The sequence below is a fragment of the Oryza brachyantha genome, chromosome 5 (assembly GCF_000231095.2).
Source record: "Oryza brachyantha chromosome 5, ObraRS2, whole genome shotgun sequence".
Taxonomy (NCBI): Eukaryota; Viridiplantae; Streptophyta; class Magnoliopsida; order Poales; family Poaceae; genus Oryza; species Oryza brachyantha.
The window spans coordinates 16165178-16184406 of NC_023167.2; the positions used below are offsets into that span (position 1 = coordinate 16165178).

At 39.3% G+C, this 19229-nt stretch overlaps 2 protein-coding genes across 6 annotated transcripts; both read left to right on the forward strand.

The window, feature by feature from the left end:
• The first annotated feature begins 1160 nt into the window (after window positions 1-1160).
• On the forward strand, window positions 1161-8953 carry LOC102713823 (probable calcium-transporting ATPase 6, plasma membrane-type). 5 transcript variants are annotated; one of them, XR_001550372.2, is made up of 8 exons: window positions 1161-1393; window positions 3069-3123; window positions 3207-5137; window positions 5211-5369; window positions 5913-6084; window positions 7146-7444; window positions 7965-8383; window positions 8456-8953. XR_001550372.2 is itself a non-coding variant. In XM_006654528.3 (7 exons), exons 1-7 carry the CDS (start codon window positions 1199-1201, stop codon window positions 8268-8270), a joined length of 3117 nt encoding a protein of 1038 aa, XP_006654591.1. In that variant the 5' UTR covers window positions 1161-1198; the 3' UTR covers window positions 8271-8953. The 5 variants fall into 5 exon arrangements, 1 of the variants encoding a protein (XP_006654591.1); XR_423546.3 differs by having other exon boundaries at window positions 7965-8341; window positions 8420-8953; XR_001550371.2 differs by having other exon boundaries at window positions 7965-8341; window positions 8423-8953.
• Window positions 8954-11227: 2274 nt separating this feature from the next.
• LOC102710128 (probable glycerol-3-phosphate dehydrogenase [NAD(+)] 3, cytosolic) lies at window positions 11228-14493 on the forward strand. The gene is made up of 5 exons (XM_006655382.3): window positions 11228-12331; window positions 12878-13099; window positions 13477-13724; window positions 13809-13948; window positions 14054-14493. The coding sequence occupies exons 1-5, from the start codon at window positions 11689-11691 to the stop codon at window positions 14178-14180; spliced, it is 1380 nt and encodes a 459-aa protein (XP_006655445.3). The 5' UTR covers window positions 11228-11688; the 3' UTR covers window positions 14181-14493.
• The last annotated feature ends 4736 nt before the right edge of the window (window positions 14494-19229 follow it).

The following is a 19229-nucleotide window of genomic DNA, read 5'->3' on the forward strand; positions in this document are numbered from 1 at the left end:
TGTGAGTCAGGGTCCAAAAACATATCAAATCACCTCTAGGTTTTGATTTATATGGCTAACTAGATTCTTCATATCAAAATTTGGTAGCATGCAAAAAATTTTATTTTTGGAGTTTTTAAGTATTTTTTGAGATTTTTAAAAGTGACTGTACTATATTAATAAAAAATCAATGTGTTATGTATCACTTTTAAAAATCTAAAAAAATACTTCAAAAACTCTAAAAATGAAAATTTTTTGCGTGCTACCAGATTTTGATATAAAGAATCTAGTGAGCCATATAAATCAAAATTTAGAGGTGATTTGATATGTTTTTGGACCCGACTCACGGAGGAGCCCGTGAGTTGCAACTCACCGTAGCTTTTATATATATATATATATATATATATATATATATATATATATATATATATATATATATATATATATATAAGTTATTAAAAAGTTATATTAATCTATCTTTTAAGTTTATAAAAACTTATACTCAATTTATCGTATACTAATAACTTTCTATTATATGCTAATGACTTTCTTCACTTTAGGCCGCATCGTTTCACAATTGCAACTGATTATAAGCAAAAATTTGAATTTTAGAACTTAATTTTGGACTTGATTTTGTGTTTATTTATCGTGTTTTGTTTTACGCATTTCGCTTTTAAGTTGTTATGGATACGTATACAGTGAAAGGGCATGTAACCTAGTGGTTGTAGTGACATGAGTAGCACTCAAGGTCCTGAGTTCAAATTTTCATAGGAGCATAAATTTCAGATTGGGTATTTGGACCTGAGTTCAAATTTCCATAGGAGCATAAATTTCAAATTGAGTATTTGAGGGGCTAAGTTCCCTACTTGGACTAAGTTTCCAAAGTTCTTGAAATAAAAAAATGCCTGCATATATTTGAGTGGATATAGAGGCCGGATAAAAATACCTTTATCTAAAAATAAAAAAATGATTCGTATATAAAAGTTTTATCCATAAATTATTTTTTTTACAAAAGCATGTTTTTATTTATTCCGGCGAAAAGATCGGTGAATAGAGTCGTTGGCACGAGCAGCTGCTAACGAGCCGAGATTGTAGTGCTCTTTTCGTCATTTCCCCGCTTGCTATATATATTCCCTGCAGTCTGAAATCCTATGTTTGCACAGCCATCAACACAGGGCGGGAAGGGAAACAGGAAGGAGGGAGAGCAGGAGCGGCGACCATGGAGGGCGGGAGAAGCTGGAGCATCGACAGCTACCTCAACGAGTTCTTCGACATCCCGGCCAAGAACCCTCCAGGCGAGGCGCGCCTCCGATGGCGCCGCGCCGTCGGCCTCGTCGTCCGCAACCGCCGCCGCCGCTTCGGCAGGTTCTCCGACCTCAACCCCATCGACGACGCCCACCGCCGCAAGATCCTGGTACCCCTCCCCAACCCGCCATTCCCCTCCTCCAACGCCCCGGCCGCCATCGCCGGGGCGGCCGGACCCGGAGAGCGCGGGTAGACTCGTAGTACGGGCCCGTACGGCTGTTCGTGGCGGTCGCTTTCGTTGAAACTTTATATTTTAGTATTTATCTCTTTTTTTTCTAATTATCTAAGTAGAGATTTTTAGCGAGAGGTCAGAACTGTTGCTAGGGAAATCGCTGCGAAATTTCCTCAGGGATTGGTCTCCTCCTCATCCTGCGTGGATACGCGCTTCTTGATGTGGATGCTCGCGTCTGCACCTCCACCGCTCTCGTGCTTCCTATTGCTGGCCATGACATCCGCGAGATCGATGTCTCAATCTCATCCAGGATTCCGCGCCAGGTCCTGTCAATTTCTTGAAGTCTATGTCCCCTCGTTTGAACTGCTGTTTGTGGTGGGGGCTTGCGATTCTGGAGGCGTTCTTTCCACGTCTCGCCTAGTTGAATTGAATTCTTGAATTAAACTGTTGTGGCGGTTCTGGTCAAGGTTTGCATGCCGCCGTCCGGATTGAGAAGACCACTTCCTCTGGAAGGCAATTGGAGTGGACGCATGTGTGTTCGTACACCTGGAAAAAGCTGCATTGTATTATTTCAACCATTATCATAACAAGGTCAAGTTGAACAAAAAATATACAGCAAGAAAGGATCTTTTCCTAGTTCCTACATTTTTTATCTTATTAGAAGAATTCAAGTGCCCATTTACCCATTATGCTTATCTCGTGAAGAAATGTCTCTGAATTTTGTGGCACAATTACTAAAATAGAATTCTCAAAATCTGATTTCGCTTCCTCAGATAGTACGACTAATAACCCAGATACTGTGAGGACGTAGAGTGGTAAAATGGGATAATCTCTAGTCTCTAAACTTATGTCCAACTAACTAGGATCATTGGGGAATCTGACCTGTAAAGTTATCAACTAGGGTATTAGATTAATGATCATCCTCAATTTGCTGGACAACTTGATTCATAACAAACCTCTCAGGACCAATTGTGCAGTCTATTGTCGAGCATGGACAAATCACCTTGCCTATGCCAATTTAAATAGAAAGAATCCAATTAAGCCATACTTTTATTTATTTAGTTCAGTGATTTTTGGGGAAACAATATTATTTTACTTCAACCTATTATTGGGTTTCAACTGACTAGAATTGAACCGACAAGTTTTATTTTTTTAGAACATACTCCCTCTGTTTTTATGTGATGACATTGACTTTTAGATCTATGTTTAAAATTATATTAAAAAATTGTACAAATATGCAAAATTACAAATCATGCTTAAAGTACCTTTGATGACAAACAAATCATAACATAATAATTAATAAATATATAAATTTTTGGATAATACAAATGGTCAAATATAAATCCAAAAGTCAACGGTGTCAAATAACAAAATCAAAGGTAGTACTAGACAAGTCTGTTAATCATTACTAGACAATGGAAAAACATGCTTACCCCGTGTTGTTTGGGACTAAAGGCTGACATTGTTGTTGCTTTTGCTTTTATTACTGATATCTACTCTCTAATCCTTTTGCCATCATTGGTCCAAGAACATAAGATTCATGAGGTTATTTTACTAGCAGAAATAGATTGTTTTTTTCTTTTCCTTAGAGCCATTTCTTTTCCTTGTCCAGGGGAAAGTCCAGGTTGTAATTAACGTTCACAAGGCAGCGCTGCAATTTATTGATGGTGTGGTCTCAACTAATTCTTTTGGTTTCTGCTCTTATCACAACCACAATGTATCATTTCACCTTAATCAATTAATAATGTAGGTGTAAAACAATACCACCTACCTCCTGAGCTTATTGAACAAGGATTTTGCATCAGTCCAGATGAACTAGCAGCAATTACTGGCATGCGTGTAGATTATACAATGTTCAGGATGCATGGTGGAATCAAGGGAATATCTAGAAAAATCAAAGCATCATTGGAAGATGGTACCCAGGACTCAGAGATAGATACCAGACAGAAGCTATATGGAACTAACAGGCACGCTGAGAAGCCTCCTAGAAGCTTCTGGATGTTTGTGTGGGATGCATTGCATGACTTGACTCTGATTATTCTAGTAGTATGTTCTCTGGTTTCTCTAGTGGTCGGCCTTGCCACCAAGGGATGGCCAAAGGGTATTTATGATGGTTTCGGCATAATTCTCAGCATTTTGTTGGTGGTACTAGTTACTGCAACCAGTGATTACCAACAAGCACGGAAGTTTATGGAACTGGACCGTGAGAAGCAAAAAATATATACCCGTGTCACTAGAGATAAGAAAACAAAGGAGATTTTAGTTCATGACTTGGTTGTTGGAGACATCTTGCATCTTCAAATTGGCGATGTTGTTCCTGCAGATGGTTTGTTTATATCTGGGGACTGCCTAGTGATAGATGAATCTAGCTTGTCAGGTGAGAGTGAGTCAATCAATGTTTCTGAAGAGAAGCCTTTTCTTCATGCTGGGAGTAAGGTAGTAGATGGGACAGCTAAGATGCTTGTTACTGCCGTTGGTGCACGTACTGAGTGGGGCAAAATCATGGGTACTCTGAATGAAGATGGTGTGGATGAAACTCCTTTGCAAGTTAAGCTTAATGGTGTGGCTACAATAATAGGCCAGATTGGATTGGTGTTTGCTGTGCTAACATTTCTGGTACTTCTAGTGAGGTTCTTGGTTGACAAGGGAATGCATGTTGGTTTATTAAGTTGGTCTGGAAATGATGCATTGACAATAGTCAACTACTTCGCAATTGCAGTGACGATCATTGTTGTCGCCGTTCCTGAGGGTTTACCACTGGCCGTGACTCTCAGTCTAGCATATGCCATGAAGAAGTTGATGCATGACAAAGCACTAGTTAGGCATCTCGCAGCATGTGAAACCATGGGTTCAGCCAGTTGTATCTGCACCGATAAGACAGGGACTTTGACAACCAACCACATGATTGTTGATAAGGTTTGGATTGGTGATGTCAAGTCTGTTGATGGTGACAAAATTTTTGAACTAAAAAGTGCAATTTCGGAAAGAGTTATGGAATTACTTATAAAAGGCATATTTGTGAATACTGCATCTGAGGTGGTGAAGGGAGAGAATGGAAAAAAGACCATCTTAGGATCAGCTACTGAAACGGCATTATTGGAGTTTGGCTTGAGCTTGGGAGAACATTTATATGATGACTACAAAAAGTTGACGAGAGTGAAAGTAGATCCTTTTAATTCAGTTAAGAAAAAGATGTCTGTGACAATCCAATTACCTAATGGAGGTCTCAGAACCTTCTGCAAAGGTGCGTCAGAAATTATTCTGGAACAGTGCAATACTGTCCTCAATACTGATGGAAATATAGTACCACTGTCAGAAATGCAGAAGCATAATGCCTTAAATATAATCAATTCGTTTTCTTCTGAGGCATTGAGAACACTCTGCCTCGCGTTCAAGGACAAAGATGAATTTCCCAATGATCAACATATATCAGATGATAGTTACACACTAATAGCAGTCTTCGGTATAAAGGATCCAGTCCGTCCTGGTGTCAAGGATGCAGTAATGACCTGCATGGCTGCTGGAATTAAAGTAAGAATGGTGACCGGAGACAACATCAACACTGCTAAAGCTATTGCCAAGGAATGTGGAATATTAACGGAGGATGGGATAGCCATAGAAGGACAGGAGCTTAACAACAAGAGTTCAGAAGAACTGAAGGAGCTCCTGCCAAAAATTCAGGTTTGGTTTTACTCGTGTTTTATTTTCATCAATTAATGTGTGAATATAAGTTAAATCCATGTCCCAAGCTCAGGTAATAGCCCGCTCCTTGCCTATGGACAAATACAAATTGGTGACAAGCCTGAAAAGTATGTATCAAGAGGTTGTTGCTGTTACTGGTGATGGAACCAATGATGCCCCAGCACTGTTCGAATCAGATATTGGACTAGCAATGGGTATCTCTGGCACTGAGGTACCTATGAATGTTCTTCTGTAATATGTGTTGCTTTATGCCTCCATAACCTTAATTTGTTGAGTTTGAGTATCTCTTGCGGTAAGAACTAAGAAATGCTCATTAGGCTACCCCAATTTACTAAGTCTTCCTATGTTCTGGCCTAATATGAGCTATAGCTTATAAAGGTATATTCCCTAGACGTGTAATATGGTTGGTGCAAAAAAAAAAAAGCAAAATTTGTAAAAAAAATACAAGTTACTTCAATTTTCACCCATCCCACACATATCAATACAAAATCAAAAAACTACAACACCCTTTACTTTACCATTTTCCACAATTGTTACCTATTTTATCTACTTACTATGCATTTGTTCGTTACTTTCACAAACTCTTATGCAGTGATTATTTAAAAATAAACTTATTTTGGAACACAGTAATTATTTTGCATAAGGTCGATTTCTGCCTTTGGCTGGAATAATTTTATTGTTTAGTGGCATATGATCTTTCTGTGTATGAAATATCTGTCGACAAGTTGTGATGCAAGTTTTTAACTGTTTGTAGGTTGCAAAAGAGAGTGCTGATGTTATAATAATGGATGACAATTTCAAAACCATTGTAAACGTTGCTAGATGGGGCCGCTCGGTTTACTTAAACATCCAGAAATTTGTGCAGTTCCAGCTCACAGTTAATATTGTGGCTCTGATTGTGAATTTTGTCTCAGCATGCATCATAGGTATTAGCACACTTTCTACCACTCTAATATTATTATGAGTCAAATCCCTGAGTACTCCTAAAATTTCACTCATGAGTCAATTCCCGAGTGACCCTAAAATTTCACGCAAATAATTCTATGTCCCTGATATTTGCTCGATCCCTTGTATACTCTGAATTTTTATTTGGATCTCTTACATGCCCATTCCATTAGTTGACCATTAGTTTTGTTGAATTGACTTTATTGCTCATGTTATATTACTAAAAGTTAGAAATGCTTTAAGTATAAACCATTTGGGCTGTGAAAACAATAAGATATAACTTATTGAGTATTATGATTTTTTTTAAAAGCATAATTACATTGAAACTTAAAAAATTCGAACTCTGCATCAAATTTGAAATGCACTTTTGAACGATTATGTAGTAAAAAAATAAAAAATCATTCATTGTAAAAACAAAGGGGATGAAATTATTTTATCAAAATTACACACACACACACACACACACACACACTATAATTTTAAATCAAATTTGATAAACTTCATACATCTTCCCGAAAATTCAAACCCAAATAACAAAAAGTTCAGGTTCTCAAGTTCCTAGTGAAACTAATGTATGGATTTAATCATAATATTTTAAATTTTGTCAAAATAATTTTTTTTCCAAATTTGGCATTAAATGATTCTATTCTATTTATTTTATTATGCTATTTTTTCATATAGAGATTTATGCAGTGGGTAGCACATAAATATAAGAGAGGGAAATATAATCATTTTAGAAAAATTGAACGGTCAACTATGGGCATAAAGGGGATCAAGATAAAAAATCAGGAGTATGTAAGAAATGATGTAAAATTTAGGGGTACAAAAGGGATTGAGCAAATTCTTAAGGCTACGTAGGAAATTTTCTCTATTATCTATCTAATCATGACCGATTGAAATGTATTTGTATTGTTTTTTTAGAATAAAATTTCATGTGCATTTTATTTGGAATACACTACTTATGAGATCTATTTCCTTTTTGCTACACCTTTTAAAAATAATCTCATATATATTGTCCTCTTTTCTTCTCTTAACTTGGAAGGGAGTGCACCACTTACTGCTGTTCAGTTGCTATGGGTGAACATGATTATGGATACATTGGGAGCCTTGGCCTTAGCAACAGAACCACCAAACGATGAAATGATGAAGAGACCACCTGTTAGGCGAGGAGATAGTTTTATCACTCGGATTATGTGGAGAAATATTCTTGGCCAAGGTTTGTATCAGCTCCTTGTGCTGGGTACTCTAATGTCTGTCGGAAAGAGACTCCTCAATATTGAAGGTCCAGATTCTGATAGAATTATCAATACTCTCATATTCAACTCTTTCGTCTTTTGCCAGGTATGTGAACTGGAAGTCCCTTTTACATGCAGATGAGTTTATTTTGTTGTTTTTGCCTATGGGTTTTGTTTATATGTAATATTTTCAAAGTCATCTCATATTGGCCGTCATTTAGATTATTCTTGGCCATTTCAGATGTCATGTTCACTTTGTAGAGGTTAAGACATTTAGTTCTGTGAGAAGCTCATTAGCTAATATATCTGGTGCTAATTTGCAGTATGCCGTAGACTTTCTGATGGCTTGAGTAAACCATAGAAAAATGAAACCATGTAGTAATTAGATATTGTTTTCCATTTTCATTAGAAAACGACCCCGACAAATTCCATAAGTTTCAGAACTAACCAAAGCATTTTTCCCGAGCACATTTTAGTATTTGAGTTTACATATCCCTGACGCTATGATTCTATAAAATGCAAGTGGAAAGTGCAGGCACTGTTCATTAAAAATGGGATGTGGAAATTAGGAGCCAATACTTTATTATAACAATAAAGCTTCGTCTGACATATTTCCACACTTCCAGGTTTTCAATGAAATAAATTGTAGGGAAATGGAAAAGATCAATGTCTTACGAGGTATATTCAAAAACTGGATCTTTGTTGGTATATTGACAGCTACTGTCTTATTCCAAGTGATCATAGTTGAATTTCTGGGCACTTTTGCAAACACGGTGCCATTGAGGTGGGACTTGTGGCTTCTCAGTGTCATCATCGGGTCAATTTGCATGATCATCTCTGTTATCCTCAAGTGCATTCCAGTTGAATTTAAGAAGACAAATGTTAAACCCCATGGTTATGAGTTGATTCCTGAAGGCCCAGAGAATCTATAGTTTCATCGAAAGTGAGGAGATTCTGCTCTACATGCAGCAACCCAACCTATCATGATGGAAAAGGATGCGCTGTAAGAATTTCTCTGCTAATGTAATTTTGCTGAATAATATGGGTATGTGGTTTTGAATTACGTAGATTTTATAACCAGCAGATATGAGATATTGATGAAGTCCATACCCCGCAGAGGAATAGGATCGAGTACACTGCATGATCGAAACAATAACGGAACTTTGGAATGAGGCAAATATGGTTGGATGCCTAACGGCAAAGCCTAGAAATGTAAAGTATTTTTGTTACAAGAAAAGGGAAAACTTGAGGACAGTACATACATGGAATGCTTGAAGTGGACATGGCATGAACGTGAATATCAAGTCTTCTGTATGAGAATGTCACAGCAGTGTCAGCAAATGTGGACTGCTTGAAGCTTTTCATGGTGCTGCAGAGTCCAGCTTGAGCATACAGTCTTGTAACTCTTGGCACTAAAAGCTTTCCAGTTCCAAATGACATCATTTGTTCTAGAACTCGATGATTTGGGCGTTCCGTGCTTTTTCTCTTCTATCTTTTTCCCTTGTGAAGGGATGGTTCTGTGCCTTTATTTTCAGTTGTCAACTGTATGTAACTGTGTAATTAATCATTCTTTGTTTGTTGATCGGAAGTATATTTGAGCCATGTTTATATCCCATTATGGATTTTGGATTATTATGGGCATGCCTTTCAATCTCCTAAACAGCCACCTCATCTTTTCGCTTCTGCACATGCATATAAGTCAAATTTAAATTTTAACCTTAAATTTGAAGTTTATTTTGAGGGTTTTCACCGAAGTTTATTTTTAGTCTTGATTTTTAGATCGCTTAAAATATGTATATAAAAGGTTTTATTTATAAATTATTTTTTATTCACAAATATATCATGTGGTTTTTCATATAAAAAACCAAACAATCACGTTTCACGTAAAAATACATAGATGTTTTTATCTAACCTTTCTAAAACAAGATTGTCAAAGTAAAATTTCCAAGAGGTTAGCCCGCCCCTCTTGCTAACTTTCCTCCTAAATTCAAATGCATTGGAACATTCCTAAGAAATTTTGGAAATCTCAATCCTTTTATTTAAGGGTAAGATAAAACATTTCGCCGATGCTGCAGCTGCCGTCGACCGTCCCTAGTTGCTCCCGGTCACCGTCGTCGTTGTTGTTGCTGCACTCGTCGTTGTCACCGTCGTGGTAGTTGGCGCAGCTCGTCGCTGATGCTGCAGCTGTCGTTCACCACCGCTAACTGCTCCTGACCATCGCCGCCGCTGTTGTTGCCGCAGTTGTCGCCGTCGTCGTCGCCGCTCTCACCGTCACTGTAGTCGCCATCGTCGTTGTCACCGCAGCCACCGCTATTGTCATCGCGGCAGTCGCCACCCCCACAGCCGTCATCGTCGCCGCCCTCGTAGTCATCGACGCCACAGTACGCCCCCTACCGAAAGTCCTCCGCCATCTTCTCATGGGGGAACAACGTCAAGTACGATAGCCTCAGCGTCTCTGCTGCATGTATGAGAACAAAGAGATCAGCTAGTGCAAATGAGAAAAAAGAGAAGTAGCAACATCGTCGGCGGTGAAGCTTGTGCAAATGAGAAGGAATAGAAGAAGCAACATCGTCGGCGGCGATGGCATCTGCGAGGAGAAGAAATGTCGTGGCGGATGCATAGGGAGCGGAAGGCGCTGTAGCGAGATCTCGTTGTTGTCCGCTTGAGCCCGTCCGGTAGCATGTTTGTGGTAACTTCATTAATTTAAAGATATGGCCAGTCCATTTTCAAAAGTGCTTACATGGGGTAGCGTGTTCGTATGGGTGTTTATAAAATAAGTGTGTACATGTTATAAATGTCTATGTTTATGTTTATACTGTGTTTCGAAGAAAAGTGGGCTCTCCTAATTTTAATAACTAATGTTGTTGACTTTTAACAAATTTGTGACTCTTTCTCTCTTCTTAAAAACTTACGTGATTATTATTTATTTTATTATAATTGAATTTGTTACTAAAGATATTTAATTATTATAATTTAGTATATTTACATATTTTTTAAATAAAATAAATAATTAAATATGTAAAAAAAATTAACTGTATCCTTTATTAAAATACATAGATAATACGAAACAAGAAAGCCAACGGAAACCGGGAAAGCTTTGGACCAAAACAGAAAATCATAAACAAGGATCAAACACGAAAGCAACCAACATCCGATTTCCAACCGCAACAACCCACACACGAAGCAAACACTTTTGGATAAGCAAGCTGCAGCTGTTCACAATCACAAGCCAACCCTGGCACGCCCGAATTTAATCACCCGGTTGGTCACCGGTACAGCTGCGCACTGCCCCCCGCACCGGACCAGCTCCACCCACTCCACCGGCCGCCGATTCATTCATTCCTCCCATCTCCTCACTTGTGTTCTTATCCTCCAGGAATTTTAGATTTTTCCATAAACCTTTCCCAACCATCGCATCTTTTTTATTTTGGTTATTCTTATAAACCAAAATCTGAATTTTAATCTAAAATTTTAAGTTGATTTTAAGTTTTTTTATTAAAGTTTATTTTTTAGTCCGAGTTTTTAAATCACTAAAATACGTATATAACACTTTTATTTTCAAATTATTTTTTATTTGTAAATATGTCGTTTCAAATAATCACCCCCGAGCTACGAAACGATATATTTTTTAAAATATTTTCATACAAAATATTATCATCAATTTTCATAATATTATTAATTTACTCATTTATTTATTTAAATAGCTGTCATAAAATCAATTAATCATATAAGTAATTAACCTCTGCTCTCCAAAACACCAAGGACCTCCTGGCTGACACGGCAAGCCCAAACTAGGAGTGGAAGGGGGACCCCACCCGTCAGTCGATCCGACCAGCCAGTCATCCCCTCGTCAGAGGGAGGTCGCCGTCGCGCTCCCCGCGCTGCGCCGCGCCGCCCATCCCTTTCCCGTCTCGCCTCTCCTCGCCTCGCCGCGGCCGCCAAAATCCACCCGTTTTGACCGCGCCTTCCTCCTCCGCCGGCCCGGGGGCGTCAGCCTCGCCGCGCGCGCGCGGGGGGGTCGAGCTCCCGCGGTTTCTAGAAGAATTCATCCGTTTTTTTTTTTCGCCTGCTTGGCTCTGCTTGTTCACTCGACACCGACCGCTCCTCGGAGCGGAGAGGGGGGAATTCAAACGGGTGGCGGCCGGGGTCCTCGCCCTCGCCGTGCCGACAGCGAGTGCCGCGCGCTGGACGCTGGTGCACTATTTCTTGCGGCCCGCCCCCCCGCGAATCGATCCACACCCGCATTTCGCCTCCCGCCCTTAGCATCATCACCGGTTCACCAAAGCCTCGAGCGTTTGTTGCTTGCTTGGCTAGTTTGAGCGTGTGATTGTCTTCTCCTTGCGCGTGGCGATGGTGGGCAGCTACGCGAACGGGCACCCGGCGGGACGGGGCGGGGTCGCCGCGGCGGAGGGGAAGCTGGACGAGCTGCGGCGGCTGCTGGGGAAGGCGGACGGCGACCTGCTCAAGATCGTCGGGGTGGGCGCCGGGGCGTGGGGCAGCGTCTTCTGCGCGCTGCTTCAGGACGCGTACGGCCGCCACCGCGACAAGGCGCAGGTGCGCGTCTGGCGGAGGCCCGGGCGCGCCGTCGACCGCGCCACCGCCGAGCACCTCTTCGAGGTCATCAACTCCCGGGAGGACGTCCTCCGCAGGCTCATCCGCCGCTGCGCCTACCTCAAGTACGTCGAGGCCCGCCTCGGCGACCGCACGCTCTACGCCGACGAGATCCTCCGCGACGGGTTCTGCCTCAACATGATCGACACGCCGCTCTGCCCCCTCAAGGTCGTCACCAACCTGCAGGAGGCGGTCTGGGACGCCGACATAGTCATCAACGGCCTGCCCTCCACTGAGACCAGGGAGGTGTTCGGGGAGATCGGGAGGTACTGGAAGGAGAGGATCAGGCCCCCGGTGATCATCTCGCTGGCCAAGGGGATCGAGGCGTCGATCGACCCCGTGCCTCGGATCATTACTCCAACACAGATGATCACCAATGCTAGTGAGTTCTTTCACTTCTCTGTTCGCGAGTTCGGTTATAATATCGTTTGGGGTATCATTAGTTTCATTGACATCTTATCAATGATACGATTCCTATTTTACTATTTTTTGTTGATCTTGCGACTGAAATGATTGTGGTAGTGGACATCAGTAATGAAAAGGAAAAAAAAATGGTTGGTGCTGAACTGGGGTCAAGATACATATCTCTAGACTATTCTTGATTAAATGTGCAGGCTAATCTTGATATGTACCTATAGTGTCCTTCATGCTTATTGCGATGATTGTACACTAGTGTTTTCTCTTGTCTTCTGTAGTGTTGTTAATGCCTTTATTATGCGCCCATGTGCTATGTTTCTCTGCAATCAGGGTAATGTGTCTTACTTTGGCTGAGTTTATACAGATTAGTACCCAGTACTACACATTCTGATGTCACAACTTTACACTGAACTACTTTGTATTTGCTCCTCAGCTTTGTTTTCACTGGATTGGTTTGGCCATCCTCTCCTCAGTCTTTAATGTTTTTGGTTTCTATGATGGGCTTTTGCAGCTGGAGTTCCATTGGAGAACATTCTATATCTTGGAGGCCCTAACATTGCATCTGAGATTTATAACAAAGAATATGCAAATGCTCGCATATGTGGAGCTGAAAAGTGGAGGAAACCTCTAGCTAAATTTCTGAGGCAGCCTCATTTCATTGTATGGGATAATAGTGATCTGATCACTCATGAAGTAATGGGTGGCTTAAAGAACATATATGCCATTGGTGCTGGTAAGTTCCTTGCTCCCGTAACTGATTTTTTATGTCTGTATCACCATGAAAATTTTCTTGTCGGCCAGTTTGAACAATTAAGCCATAAATTGTTGTGTTGCATCATCTTGAGTATGCCAGTAGAATTGCATTCAATACACGTTGAATTGCTATTATCTCTTATGCCAAATGCAATGTGTTTTTTACATTTCATCAAACATGTTATAGAATAAAAAGAGTAAATCAGGTGCATATAAAAAATATGAATCTCCACATAAGGTTCCCGTATGCACACATATCAGTTCTCACCTTCTGCATAATCAGTTATCCCCTATATATACAGGAGCCCAAATGCCCGATATTCAAATCTTGTTGCTAAATATCATTTTGTCTTGTAGGCATGGTGGCGGCACTAACCAATGAGAGTGCAACCAGCAAATCAGTATACTTTTCACTTTGCACGTCTGAAATGATATACATAACACATTTATTGTCTGAAGACCCTGAGAAACTTGCCGGACCATTATTAGCCGATACCTATGTTACGCTGCTGAAAGGTCGTAACGCATGGTATGGACAGAAGCTAGCTAAGGGTGAACTTACTCTTGAAATGGGGGATAGCATCAAGGGCAAAGGGACTATACAGGTTGGTGCTATCTTTCCATACTTCTTGGTGTGTTTTTGGTGCTAGTTAGTTGTGTGCTAAGATTTGCTGTGATTTTATCTTTAGGGTGTCTCTGCAGTCCATGCATTTTATGAGCTCTTGAGCCAGGGTAGCTTAAGTGTGACGCATCCTGAAGTGAAGAAGCTTGTTGCTCCGGTTGAGCTGTGCCCAATACTCAAAACACTTTATAAAATCCTAATCAAGAGGTTTGTCAGATTTCTGTAGTTTCTGCTGCTGCTGCTAGTGCCAGTATATGTGCAAAATACTTTATCTGTCAAACTCACTGAAATTCTTGCATATTTCACCTGCAGGGATCTTGCTACTGATTCCATTCTCCAGGCAATACGAGATGAATCAATGTATGATCCACGGGAGAGAATTGAGATGTCTCAGCGCCAGTCTCTTTACCGGCCGTCTCTTCTTGGCCTACCTAAATGAGAGATATTATTACCCAGGATTAGATTCATTCTTTTTTTTTTCTGCAGCTTTGTTGTAAGATTCACAGTATTCTTTGATGCATTCTTGCATGATGATCCTCAAGATCCTTCTATCTGTGCCAAAGTGCATCTCCTGTTTGAACACTGATTCCATTCTCCACTGGAGAATTTGATAATGAGGTGTTTTTAGTTTCATTACGGTGAGTTTCAAGTAGCTTCACGTGCTTGATGCCCCAGTGCCCCACAATCCCACGTGTATATACTGTACAACAATTGGTGATTCAATTATATTTCTTTCTATTCCATTTGAAGCAGAGGAGCAGATACCTGAAATCCTGAATATGTAATGCCTGTGGGTCTGACATGTTGTCATGAAATTCCTTTTCTTATTGAGAGTTAGGAACTCAGAACTCACGAACACAGATATGGTAATCTCGTCGGCGATTCAACCGAATCCGCCTCCGCCGCCGTCGCCGTCGCCGTCGCCGTCGTACGCGCTATAGTACAGTATAAATACAGATCACTCCCCTCCCATCCATCAACTCCTTGACGGGCTACTTTCTAATTACACGGCCCATTGTGACCCAATGTATCTCGAGTTAAGTCTACAATTCCTCCTTGCGGCCACAGGCTTGTCACCAGCTTCCTCGTACTCCTGGACTGGCCCACTGTCAGGCTGTTGACTTGAATCAGCAGCGCTGACATATATATTCAAGATGCATACATTGCACCATTCAAATTGTAGTGTATATACTAGAATTCAACCTTGAATAGTGGAATCATGGATCCACATATTCCTTCCGATGTCATATAGCTTTGCTCTTGTGAGTAAGTAACCTAGTAGTTATAGTGAAGTAGCATTTAAGATCCGATCCTGAGTTCAAATCTATATAAGAGCATGAATTTCAGATCGGGTATTTGAAAGACTAAGTACCCATACTTAAGCTAAGGTCCCAAATTAAAAAATGGAAGCCCAATTTTTTTAAAAAATAGTTATATATATCCGATTAGATATAGAGACCAGTTAAAAATACCCATATATATATATATATATATATATATATATATATATATATATATATATATATATATATATATATATATATATATATATATATATATATATATATATATATATATATTGCTCTTGCAAAAATTTGTCCGGCCCACTGTAGAAGCAAAACGCAAACATGATAGCCCAACTACTACCCAGCTGCTTTATCGCCGACCAAGTTGCCGCCTTACTGTGAACAGATAATTTTCAACAGTGAAATTTCTATATAGCCCAGTTGTGTTACCCGCATAATTTTTTCCCAGATGAAAGTTTTTTTTTCAAAACAAACTTTCCAGATAAAACATTTTAGGAAAAAAAATGAACGACGAGATTAATGCAGCAATCCCCTTATAACAGACCCATATATGGTATGAGCCAACTAAAATTGCCTATAGGTCTAATTCTTCACATATAAGCTAAACTGCTAATTAAATTTGAGATCATCATCATCCTATATTTGCACGACAAATACATAAATCAGACCGGATGGAGAACGACCGGCGGGAAACGGACGTGCCCAATGCCCATCACACTGCTTAATTTGCATCGTTTTCACTCACGGCCCCTCGCCTTTTCACGGGGGAAAAAGAAAACCGATGAGAAAAAGGAAAAAGAAAAAGAAGAAAAGGGGGCTCCGGATGTGCTCATGTGACGAGACAAGCCTAATTAAATCGACGCGTTAACGCAGCCAACAAGAGACAACGGCGACGCAGGCGCGCGAAAACAGCTTCCCGCCAAGCGGCCTAACCGATCTTTGAAGCAAAAGTTGCACCAGCCATGTTTTAGTGTCACATTAAATGGTTTCTGCGAGAACTTGACGTTTCGGAACGAGCAGACGGACTTTCATTTTGTGTTCACGTGGAGAAAAAAGAAAAACATTTGGTCCACCAAAATTTGGGCAGCCACAGCTATCGGATATTATTCTCTTGTGAATGTGACGTCGGTGGCTTGTGCATGCCCAGGGTTAACATAATGTAAACCGAAGTGACCATAGGGTTACCGTCTTAAAGTATTGAAACATCGATCTCTCGGTATCGTGCGATTATTCTCGAAATTTTCATTGTAACCATGATATCACCGAATAACGCGGTAATCCCTATTAAACAATAGGAAAAATCCTACTTATGCATCGAGATTTACACCCTCGTCTTTTCGTTTCTGATTATCCTTATATCCAAAATTTTAATTTTAACCTTAAATTTAGAGTTGGTTTAGTATTTTTTTTTTGTCATATTTTATTTTTCTATATTGGCTTTTAGATCGATAAGAAAACACATATAAAAATTTTATTAAAATTTATTATTCGTTTGTAAATATGCTTCCCCTTCTAATATTAGAGGAACCTTTGATATCGACTAGACTCGGATGGATCATAGGAAGTTCTGCGGGATCAGCTCAATTCCTACGAAAAATACTTCAAGCTCAATTCTTTCGTGTCAAAGAAGGCCTAAGACTTGCTTCTTCTAATCTTCATGTTTCAGTTGTGAACTTTTTCACAATTCTTGACATAGTATTTTCTAGTGTAAACTTGGTATCTTCAGGTAGATATCACGAGGTAAAAAAATTTATATAAAATTTTGGTACTCAAGTTGTTTTCTCAGTAACATTAAAATTTTCCTTCAATTATATGTTTTGTATTCCATTTGCTAGCTAGAAGATATCTCCAAAAGAGTTTTGTACATATGGGCAGGTTTGTTTTTGACATATACTGATTTATTTTCATCTCATTTTTACCACTAGACCCAAAAGCCATCTCGCTTTTGCCACTAAATTGTAGTATTTCAAGTAGCTAAAACAAAATAGCATAAGAAGATATCATCATTGGTTAGTAACAGCACAAAAATTATCAGCCTTCTCTGCTTATACTTATAAGCAAAAGTTTAAATTTTTAGCCTTAAATTTAGAGTTGATTTTGGGAGGTTTTTTATTGTAGTTTATTTTTTAACATTTATTTTTAGATCACTATGAATACATATAGAAAAATTGTATGCACAAATTATTTTTTATTTATAAATATATCGTTATGTTTTTTTTTTCAAAAGCCAAACGATCACTTCAGAATTTCAGATTACACCTGCAGCAAGAGATGGTTTCAGAGTACACCTGCCATGTCTGAACTCTGAAATTAAATTCCTGTTACGATTTTATAACTAGTTTGGACTCGCAAAGTTCTACAAGTTCTTGAAAAAAGTCAACCACTCACAGCAATCCAAAACTTGTACTGAAACTACTCCAAAAAAAAAAATCTAAAATCGATCCGCGGCGTCTGAACAGCTCCTGTGTCTTTTATGTCGGCTTGATGATCTATCGATCTTTGAGACGAAATCTCTGCAGTATCATGCTATCAGCCAGCGCGGTAGCTTCTTTGTCCTTGTGTGATTGTACAATCTAGCTAAGAGCAAAATTAATGGTCTTCCGTTCTTCGACTAGAGAGACAGGCAAACTTTAGCTGCATCTGCATGACTGCATGGGGTCATGGATGCGTTGCGTGCAGATATTCTCAACGACTCAGCGACAGAAATGGAGTTGTGGCAGCGAAAAAAGAAGATCCAATTTTACACTGCCGGAATATCTAGCCATTGCACATTTCTTTCTGCAGGTGAAGTCGTCAGGCTGTCAAAGAAACGGTCGCGGTCACGGAACAGACGCCTGCATGCATCTCGCTGTCTGAATTCTTTTCTTTTCTGGCGAACAAAGAGAAAACGCGATCGAGAAGTATGTGGTTTTGTGAACTTGGGACGCCGTTTTTATTCCGTGAGTCATCGACTGTTTACTTTCACTTTCACCTAACGCCATTGTTTGAGCTGTTTGTGCTTCCAGAGCCAAAGTGTAATTAAGATAAGCCTATGTCCTTAAAAAATATTAGAGGGAGAGACAGCCGACAGGCCATCAGTTTGTGCATGCAGTATGAACCAGCTGGGTGTATATATTATTCATATGAGTATTGTTCCGAAACTTGTAAAATTTGGGTTTTCTGTGTTTTACACTTTTACTTCTATGTTTTTTTATTGAAAAGACGTCGTGTTTAATTAAATTGGGTTGCTTTCAAGAGGTGCTTTTCTCAATTCTGAATCTCATATGTAAACGCGTTGCAGAAGTGGGTGTTTGTTTTCGTCTTCTCATGTCGAATGGGATATATTACCTTTATTTATTTTGGGATTACAAGTTCATCTTCTCCAAGACCATTACCTCCTAGGGCTTGATAAGTCTGCGATACAAATGGAAAGGTTTTTTTATAACTATTGACTCCTGGTGCCTCCTCAAAAATCGCAAAATCGCTATAATTTTTAATTGATACCACTAGTACACTTTGACGTGATATGTACTCGAACTGTTCCAAAATGAATTCAATTTTAAGCATGGATGGACAGGACAGTGCAGATGAAAAATGAGTAAGATATCTTTGCTAATAGGAAAGTAGTATTGGTGAGTGAGTAGGCAGGAGATAAAACCGATGGATTTATGTGTCGATGGCAGATAGGTGATAAAAATACATATTTTTTCTTAATAATACAAATAGAGTAAATTTTATAAAATACATATTCTTTTACCAAAACATCACAAAACTATATATTTATGATTTATGATGTACCATAACACTATATATTTAGCATCAAATTTACCATGGAACTGTAGATTTATCACGCAATGTCTCACAAAACTACACATTAAGTCACAAATTTATCTCAAAGCTATAGGTTTTTACCAAGTTTATCATAAAACTATAATATTTGTAGCCCCAACATAACAGTCTTGCTAGGGATATAAACTCTAGATTCTGCAATTTTGTTATACTTGCACTGAAATATATAGCTTTGGGATAAATTCGACTCTAAATCAATAGTTTTATGACATATCAACAATTAAATCCATAGTTTGACGATTGTGTGATTAAAATACAGATATAGTTTATGAAACTATAATATAATAGAAACATTTTTTTATGTGCAACTTCAGCTGGAGAAAATTTTTATCGAAGTTGCTAGACATACTTAG